This window comes from Podarcis bocagei (assembly GCF_964188305.1).
Source record: "Podarcis bocagei genome assembly, contig: HAP1_SCAFFOLD_353, whole genome shotgun sequence".
Lineage (NCBI taxonomy): Eukaryota > Metazoa > Chordata > Lepidosauria > Squamata > Lacertidae > Podarcis > Podarcis bocagei.
Window position 1 is genome coordinate 23,029 of NW_027670095.1, and position 10,000 is coordinate 33,028.

At 44.6% G+C, this 10,000-nt stretch overlaps 2 protein-coding genes across 38 annotated transcripts in view; both read left to right on the forward strand.

The window, feature by feature from the left end:
• The window catches only part of LOC308579582 (uncharacterized protein), a 19,148-nt gene extending 16,381 nt beyond the window's left edge, over positions 1-2,767 (forward strand). For all 36 annotated transcript variants that reach the window (XM_081214141.1, XM_081214174.1, XM_081214172.1 and 33 more), the window contains 2 exons: positions 336-374; positions 2,694-2,767. In XM_081214141.1, coding sequence (XP_081070267.1) covers positions 336-374; positions 2,694-2,727 — 73 coding nt within the window. In that variant the 3' untranslated portion in view covers positions 2,728-2,767. The remainder of the gene's footprint in view (positions 1-335; positions 375-2,693) is intronic.
• Positions 2,768-7,402: 4,635 nt separating this feature from the next.
• Positions 7,403-10,000, forward strand: part of LOC308579589 (tubulin beta-4B chain) — a 16,366-nt gene continuing 13,768 nt past the window's right edge. For both annotated transcript variants that reach the window (XM_081214179.1, XM_081214178.1), the window contains exon 1: positions 7,403-7,563. In XM_081214179.1, the coding sequence (XP_081070305.1) occupies positions 7,507-7,563 (57 nt within the window). In that variant the 5' untranslated portion in view covers positions 7,403-7,506. The remainder of the gene's footprint in view (positions 7,564-10,000) is intronic.

Sequence of the window (10,000 nt, forward strand, 5' to 3'; positions counted from 1 at the left end):
CTTTTCTCCCTCTCTCCTTCCTTCCTTCCCTCCCTCCCTCCTTCCCTTTCCTTCCTTCTTTTTCTCCCTCCCTCCTCTCCTCCCCTCCTTCCTTCTCCTTCCTTTTCTCCCTCTCTCCTTCCTTCTTCCCTCCTTCCCTCCTTCCTTCCTTCCTTCCCGATCTCCAACCGTCTCTCTTTCTTTCTTCCTTCCTTCCTTCCCTCCTTCCTTCCTTCCCTTTCCTTCCTTCTTTGTCTCCCTCCCTCCCTCCTCCCCTCCTTCCTTCTTTCTCCTTCCTTTTCTCCCTCTCTCCTTCCTTCTTCCCTCCTTCCTTCCTTCCTTCCTTCCTTCCCCAGAGGCGAAGCTTCCCCATTGGCCGAGACACCGATTTCCGGGTGAGTGATTGACAGGCTCCTCTAGTCCCACCCGTCGGATGATTGACAGGGAAGGCGGGTCGACTGAATGATTGACAGGGGAGGAATGATGGACAGGGAAGGCGGAGCCACGGTCCTCTAGCCCCACCCCCTGAATGATTGACAGGGAGGGAATGATTGACAGGGAAGGAATGATGGACATGGAAGGCGGGTTGAATCCCGGAATGATTGACAGGGAAGGAATGATTGACAGGGAAGGCGGGTCCAGGGTCTACTGAATGATTGATAGGGTAGGCGGGTCGAATCCCGGAATGATTAACATGGATGGAATGATTGACAGGGAAGGAATGATTGACAGGGAAGGCGGGTCCATGGTCATCTAGTCCCACCCCCTGAATGATTGACAGGGAAGTCGGGTCCAGGGTCCACTGAATGATTGACAGGGAAGGCGGGTCAAATCCTGGAATGATTGACAGGGAAGGAATGATTGACGGGGAAGGCGGGTCCATGGTCTACTGAATGATTGACAGGGAAGGCGGGTCGAATCCCGGAATGATTGACAGGGAAGGAATGATTGACAGGGAAGGCGGGTCCATGGTCCACTGAATGATTGACAGGTCGAATTCCGGAATGATTGACAGGGAAGGAATGATTGACAGGGAAGGCGGGTCGAATCCCAGAATGATTGACAGGGAAGGAATGATTGACATGGAAGGCGGAGCCAGGGTCCTCTAGTCCCACCCCCTGAATGATTGACAGGGAAGGCGGGTCCAGGGTCCACTGAATGATTGACAGGGAAGGCGGGTCGAATCCCGGAATGATTGACAGGGAAGGAATGATTGACAAGGAAGGCGGGTCCATGGTCTACTGAATGATTGACAGGGAAGGCGGGTCCATGGTCTACTGAATGATTGACAGGGAAGGCGGGTTGAATCCCGGAATGATTAACATGGATGGAATGATTGACAGGGAAGGAATGATTGACAGGGAAGGTGGGTCCATGGTCCACTGAATGATTGACAGGGAAGGCGGGTCGAATCCCGGAACGATTAACATGGATGGGATGATTGACAGGGAAGGAATGATTGACAGGGAAGGCGGGTCCATGGTCCACTGAATGATTGACAGGGAAGGCGGGTCGAATCCCGGAACGATTAACATGGATGGGATGATTGACAGGGAAGGAATGATTGACGGGGAAGGCGGGTCCATGGTCATCTAGTCCCTCCCCCTGAATGATTGACAGGGAAGTCGGGTCCAGGGTCCACTGAATGATTGACAGGGAAGGCGGGTCGAATCCCGGAATGATTAACATGGATGGAATGATTGACAGGGAAGGAATGATTGACAGGGAAGGCGGGTCCATGGTCATCTAGTCCCACCCCCTGAATGATTGACAGGGAAGTCGGGTCCAGGGTCCACTGAATGATTGACAGGGAAGGCGGGTCAAATCCTGGAATGATTGACAGGGAAGGAATGATTGACGGGGAAGGCGGCTCCATGGTCCACTGAATGATTGACAGGGAAGGCGGGTCGAATTCCGGAATGATTGACAGGGAAGGAATGATTGACAGGGAAGGCGGGTCGAATCCCAGAATGATTGACAGGGAAGGAATGATTGACATGGAAGGCGGAGCCAGGGTCCTCTAGTCCCACCCCCTGAATGATTGACAGGGAAGGCGGGTCCAGGGTCCACTGAATGATTGACAGGGAAGGCGGGTCGAATCCCGGAATGATTGACAGGGAAGGAATGATTGACAAGGAAGGTGGGTCCATGGTCTACTGAATGATTGACAGGGAAGGCGGGTCCATGGTCTACTGAATGATTGACAGGGAAGGCGGGTCGAATCCCGGAATGATTGACATGGATGGAATGATTGACAGGGAAAGAATGATTGACAGGGAAGGCGGGTCCATGGTCTACTGAATGATTGACAGGGAAGGCGGGTCGAATCCCGGAATGATTGACATGGATGGAATGATTGACAGGGAAGGAATGATTGACAGGGAAGGCGGGTCCATGGTCCACTGAATGATTGACAGGGAAGGCGGGTCGAATCCCGGAACGATTAACATGGATGGGATGATTGACAGGGAAGGAATGATTGACGGGGAAGGCGGGTCCATGGTCATCTAGTCCCTCCCCCTGAATGATTGACAGGGAAGGCGGGTCCAGGGTCCACTGAAGGATTGACAGGGAAGGCGGGTCGAATCCCGGAACGATTAACATGAATGGAATGATTGACAGGGAAGGTCTGATGGACAGGGAAGGCGGGGCCAGGGTCCTCTAGTCCCGCCCCCTGGATGATTGACAGCTTTCCCCTTGCGCCCATTTGACAGGCGGGAAAATCACATTTACGAAGAAGTGGAATGAGGAGAGGGACGTATTTTTCGGCGCTCCGAATAAAGCTTCACTTTTGGCAATTAATATTTGCCTCATGTCTTGATTACGATAATAATATTAATAATAATAATAATATTAATAATATTAATAATAATAATAATAATAATAATAATAATAATAATAATAATATTCAAATAGTATATAAATGCAACAAATAATAGAAACAACAATAATACATAAAACCAAACAGTTTATAAATTCATATACAATAGGATATAAATTCTAATAATATATAAAGGCAAATCGTATAAAAATTCAATAAATAATCATAATGTATAAATTCAAATAGGATATCAATTCCAGACAGAAAAATAAATTCAAATATTTTGAGATTTCCAGATTTTTTTCCTGATTTCTAGATTTCTGCTTCCGGGATTTCTAGATTTCTTTTGTTTTTCTTCCTTTATTCCTCCCTTCCCTCCTTCCTTCCTTCCTTCCTTCCTCCCTCCATCCCTTCCTTCCTTCCCGTCTCTCCTTCTTTCCTTCCTTCTCCCTCTTTCCTCCATTCTTCCCTCCTTCCTTCTTTCTTTTGCTTTTCTTCCTTTATTCCTCCCTTCCCTGCTTCCTTCCTTCCCTTTCCTTCCTTCTTTTTCTCCCTCCCTCCCTCCCTCCCTCCCTCCTTCCTTCTTTCTTTTTCCTTCCTTCCTTCCTTCCTTCCTCCCTCCCTCCCTCCCTCCCTCCCTTTTCTCCCTCCTTCTTTCTTTCCTCCTTCCTTTTCTCCCTCTCTCCTTCCTTCTTCCCTCCTTCCTTCCTTCCTAATATCCCACCGTCTCTCCTTCTTACTTCCTTCTCCTTTTTGTCCTCCATCCTTCCCTCTCTCCTTCCTTCCTTCCTTCCTTCCTGCCTTCCTTTCTTTTGCTTTTCTTCCTTTATTCCTCCCTTCCCTGCTTCCTTCCTTCCCTTTCTTTCCTTCTTTTTCTCCCTCCCTCCCTCCTTCCTTCCTTCTTTTTTCTTCCTTCCTTCCTTCCTTTTCTCACTCCTTCCTTCTTTCCTCCTTCCTTCCTACCTTCCTTCCCTCCTTCCTTCCTAATCTCCCACCGTCTCTCCTTCTTTCCTTCCTTCTCCCTCTTTCCTCCATCCTTCCCTCCTTCCTTCCTTTTCTCCCTCCTTCCTTCTTCCCTCCATCCTTCCCTCCCTCCTTCCTTCCTTCCTTTCTTTTGCTTTCCTTCCTTCCTTCTTTCTCCCTCCTTTCCTTCCTCCTTTCCTTCCTTTTTTCCTTCTTTCTCTGCCTCTCTGCTTTTCTCCCTCCCTCCTTCCTTCCTTCCTTCCTTCCTTCCTTCCTTCCTTCCTTGCTTCCTTTTTTCCCTCCCTCCTTCCTTCTTTCCTCCTTCCTTCCTTTCTTCCCTCCTTCCTTCCTCCTAATCTCCCACCGTCTCTCCTTCTTTCCTTCCTTCCTCCATCCTTCCCTCCTTCCTTCCTTTTCTCCCTCCTTCCTTCTTCCCTCCATCCTTCCCTCCCTCCTTCCTTCCTTCCTTTCTTTTGCTTTCCTTCCTTCCTTCCTTCTTTCTCCCTCCTTTCCTTCCTCCTTTCCTTCCTTTTTTCCTTCTTTCTCTGCCTCTCTGCTTTTCTCCCTCCCTCCCTCCTTCCTTCCTTCCTTCCTTCCTTCCTTCCTTCCTTTTTCCCCTCCCTCCTTCCTTCTTTCCTCCCTCCTTCCTTCTTTCCTCCTTCCTTCCTTTCTTCCCTCCTTCCTTCCTCCTAATCTCCCACCGTCTCTCCTTCCTTCCTTCCTTCCTTCCTCCATCCTTCCCTCCTCCCTTCCTTTTCTCCCTCCTTCCTTCTTCCCTCCATCCTTCCCTCCCTCCTTCCTTCCTTCCTTCCTTCCTTCCTTCCTTCCTTCCTTCTTTCTCCCTCCTTTCCTTCCTCCTTTCCTTCTTTCTCTGCCTCTTCCCTTCCTTCCTTCCTTCCTTCAATCAATCAATCAATCAATCAAATAGGACTCGGTTTCCGTAGCAACCAGTGCGGCCTACCCTTTTCTCCTCCCAAAGCGAAGCCTGAGCTCAATTAATGGTCCGTTTTGAAGCAAATATAAATGAAATAAAGCATGGAAAATAAAATAGATCAATTAGTGGCCTGTTTTGAAGCATCAATTAATCTAATTAATTAATTAACAAAATAGGCCTCGGTTTCCATGGCAACCAGGCGAGGCCTAGACTTTCCCCCCTCAAAAGCGAAGCCTGAGCTCCATTAATGGTCCGTTTTAAAGCGGAAATCAAGGAAATAAAGCTAAAAAAAGATAAATCAGTGGCCTGTCAATCAAATCAATCAATCAATCAATCAAAAAAGGCCTCGGTTTCCGTAGCAACCAGTGCGGCCTACCCTTTCCCCCTCCCAAAGCGAAGCCTGAGCTCCATTAATGCTCCCTTTTGAAGCGGAAATCAAGGAAATAAAGCGTTCAAAATGGAAATAAAAGAGATAAATTAGTGATTGATTCATTGATTTATTGATTTATGCCACTAATTTATCTCTTTTGTTTCCATTTTTAAGGCTATTTCATTTATTTCTGCTTTTAATGGACCACTAATTTAGCTGAGGCTTCGTTTTTTGAGGGGGGGAGTGTAGGCCGCAGTCTGGTTGCTAGGGAAACCGAGGCCTAATTAATTAATTAATTAGATTAATTTATGCTTCAAACAGGCCACTAATTGATCTGTTTTAATTGTCAAGGTTTATATCATTAATTTCTCCATTAATGGAGCTCAGGCTTCGCTTCTTGAGGGAAAAAGCGTAGGCCGCAGTCTGGTTGCCATGGAAACCGAGGCCTGTTTTATCAATTAATTAATTAACTTGATTAATTTATGCTTCAAACAGGCCACTAATTGATCTGTTTTAATTTTAATGGCTTATTTCATTTATTTCTGCTTGAAAAACGGACCACTAATTTAGCTCAGGCTTCGCTTTCTGAGGGAAAAAGCGTAGGCCGCAGTCTGGTTTCCATGGAAACCGAGGCCTGTTTTATCAATTAATTAATTAACTTGATTAATTTATGCTTCAAACAGGCCACTAATTGATCTGTTTTAATTGTCATGCTTTATTTCATTTATTTCTCCATTAATGGAGCTCAGGCTTCGCTTCTTGAGGGAAAAAGTGTAGGCCGCAGTCTGGTTGCTAGGGAAACCGAGGCCTATTTAGTTAGTTAATTAATTAACTTGATTAATTTATGCTTCAAACAGGCCACTAATTGATCTGTTTTAATTTTAATGGCTTATTTCATTTATTTCTGCTTGAAAAACGGACCACTAATTTAGCTCAGGCTTCGCTTTGTGAGGGGAAAAAGCGTAGGCCGCACCCTGGTTGCTAGGGAAACCGAGGCCTATTTAGTTAATTAATTAATTAACTTCATTAATTTATGCTTCAAACAGGCCACTAATTGATCTGTTTTCATTTTAATGGTTTATATCATTTATTTCTCCATTAATGGAGCTCAGGCTTCGCTTTCTGAGGGGAAAAGCATAGGCCGCAGCCTGGTTGCTAGGCAGCCGTTGCTATGGCGACCTGTGACGTCGGCAAAGGCCCGTTTTCTCCACTTAAGGCTTTTATTTCATTTCATTTCTGCTTTCAAATCGCCACTAATTTAGCTCAGGCTTCATTTTTCAAGGGAAAAAGTCCAGGCCGCGCCTTGTTGCTAGGCAACAGACGCGTTGCCAAGGACGGAAGGACGCGTTGCTAAGGACGCGCTTGCCACGTCACGACGTCACGACGCTCAGGCTTCGCCTTTTGAAACGATGGCCGTTAAGGTCCCGCGCCAAGCAACCAATCCGAGGCCTCCTTTCCGGCCCTTCCGAGCGGCCATTGGCTGGTTGGCGCCGAGGGGCGGGACTACAGCTCGGGCGGACCAATGGGGAGAGCGCGGCGCTCCGAAAGGCAAGGCGTCGAATGGGGATGGTGGGCGGGCTGGGAAAGGACCAATGGGAAGCGCCCGAGGGGCGATGGATAAGGAGACGGACCAATAGGCGTCGAGCTAGGGCGAGCAACGGTCGGCTCGCTGAGGGGAAAGAGCGCCGACCAATGAGCAGAGGCGCTCCATTGAGGCCTATTGGCGCCAATGGGAACCGCCCGTCGGCCGAGGAGGCGTGACGGACAAGGCGGCGGCCCAATCGGCGCCGAGTTGAGGGAAGGAGGCTCCAATCAGGAGCCGGCTAGGCCGAGCAACGGTCGTTTCGCTGAGGGAAAAGTGCACCGACCAATGAGCGGCGCCGCCGGCACTGAGGGAAAGGAGCTTCGACCAATGAGGGGAAACGGCGCTCCATTGAGCGGTGGGCGGGCGCGGGACGGGCCAATGGGAACCGCCGGTCGTGCGAGGAGGCGTGACGGACAAGGCGGCGGCCCAATCGGCGCCGCGTTGAGGGAAGGCCGCTCCAATCCGGAGCAACGGCCGGCTCGCGAGGGGAAAGGAGCTTCGACCAATGAGCGCCGCCGCCGACGCTGAGGGAAAGGAGTTCCGACGAATGAGCAGAGGGGGTGGGCGGGCGCGGAACGGGCCAATGGGAGGCGGAGGAGGCGTGACGGACAAGGAAGCGGCCCAACCCGCAGCCGACAAGGCACAAAGGAGGCGGGGCGAGGGTGTATCCGCGCGACCAATCGCCTCCCGCGCGCCGCGGCGGCCGGCCAATCCGCGCCCGAGTCGGGCCGGGTATAAAAGCCGGCGCCCGTTGCCGGGACGCCGCCAGTGTCTGCCGCGCCTCGACCGGGCAGCATCTCTAGCTAGGAAGCCGCGTCCATTGACGGACAATCACCGGCGAATCACCGACCACGATGCGGGAGATTGTGCATTTGCAAGCCGGCCAGTGCGGCAACCAAATCGGCGCCAAGGTGGAAAGAAGGAAGGAAGGAAGAAAGGGGGGGGGGAACCGAAATTAATTAATTAATTAATTAATTAATCAATCAATCAATCAATCGTTAATAGGGGGGGGGAGAATGAAAGCATCGGGATCGATGAGGATGGATTCGGCCCCCATCGCCAATCGATTAATTAATCGATCGATCGGTGATCCATGGTTAATCGACGATTGATTAATGATGGATCGGTGATGAACAAGTCATCGAATTAGGATGGATTCGGCCCCATCGCCAATTAATTAATCAATTAACGATCGATGGATGATTCATAGTTGAGCGATGATTCATTAATGATTGATCGATGATTAACAAATCATCGAATTAGGATGGATTCGGCCCCATCGCCAATTAATTAATTAAGCAATTAACGATCGATCGATGATTCATAGTTAATCGATGATTGATTAATGATGGATCGATGATTAACAAATCAATCGAATTAGGATGGATTCGGCCCCATCGCCAATTAATTAATTAACGATCGATCGATGATTAATAGTTAATCGATGATTGATTAATGATCAATCGATGATTGATTAATGATTAATCGATGATTAATAAATAATCGATGAATAATAATTAATTGATGATTAATAATCGATTAAATAATCGATATTAATAAATAATCGATGATTAATCATCGATTAAATAATTAACCGGTGGTTAATACTTAATCGATCGTTAAATAGTAATTGATCAATAATTAATACTAGATCCATGATTCGTTAACGATGAATCAATGATCATTAAGAGTAGATCGATGATTAATCAATCATTAAGAGTAGATGGATGATTAATCAATCATTAAGAGTAGATCGATGATTAATCAATCATTAAGAGTAGATCAATGATTATAATCAATAATTAATAGATCATTTCATAATAATAGATCAATGGTTAATCAGTAATTAATAAGGAGGAGATTTAAGAATTGGGGGGGAAGGAATTAAAGAATCAGGTTTGATTATGATTATTCAGCCTTATTGCCAATAATTAATTAATAAGGATTATCAGGAGGAGATTTAAGAATTCATTAAATTATTAATTAACGTAATAATTAATATAATGAGGGAATTGAGGGGGGAAAGGAATTAAATAATCACGATTAATTATGATTATTCAGCCTTCTCACCAATTACTAATTAATTAATTAATAAGGGTTATCAGGAGGAGATTTAAGAATTCATTAAAATAATTAATTAACATAATAACAGAATATAATAACGAGGGGGAATTGAGGGGGGAAGGAATTAAACAATCACGATTAATTATGATTATTCAGCCTTATTGCCAATTAATTAATTAATAAGGATTATCAGGAGGAGATTTAAGAATTCATTAAAATAATTAATTAACATAATTAATATAATAACAGGGAATGGGGGGAAGGAATTAAGTAATCACAATTAATTATGATTATTCAGCCTTATTGCCAATTAATTAATTAATTAATTAATAAGGATTATCAGGAGGAGATTTAAGAATTCATCAATTAATAATGATCCATTGATATAATAATAATGAATAATAATAAGGGGGGAGGGATTAAAAATCTGCGCCAAGGTTGAACAATCACAATAAAGATTATTAGGAGGAGATTTAAGAATTAATTAATGACGATCCATTAATATAATAATAATTAATAATAAGGGGGAAGGAATTAAAAATCAGCGCCAAGGTTGAACAATCATAATTCATAAGGATTATTAGGAGGGGATCTAAGAACTAATCAATTAATAATGATCCATTAAGATAATCATAATTAATAATAACAAGGGGGGGGGAAGGAATTAAAAATCGGCGCCGAGGTTGAACAATCGTAATTAATAAGGAATATTAGGAGGGGATTTAAGAATTAATAATGATCCATTCATATAATAATAATCAATAACAAGGGGGAAATCTAAGAATTAATTAATAATTATAATTATCCATTAAGAAGATCTAAGAATTAATTAATAATGATCCATTAAGATAATAATAACAACAAGGGGGGGGGGAGGAATTAAAAATGGGCACCCAGGTTGACCAATCGTAATTAATAAGGAATCTTAGGGGGAGATCGAAGAATTAATAAGAAATAATCATTGTTTGAAAATGAAATGATTTTTTTCAACGAAAGGATTTTTGGAAAATCTAAAGTTTTTTCAATGAAATGAAATGCTTTTTCCCCCCATTCGCAATAAATTCACCATCACAATAAAGATTATTATGATTTAATAATAATAATAATTAATAATAAGGGGGAAGGAATTAAAAATCAGCGCCAAGGTGGAACAATCATAATTCATAAGGATTATTAGGAGGGGATCTAAGAACTAATCAATTAATAATGATCCATTCATATATAATTATTATTATATATATATATATAATATATATAATATATTTTATATATATATATATATAT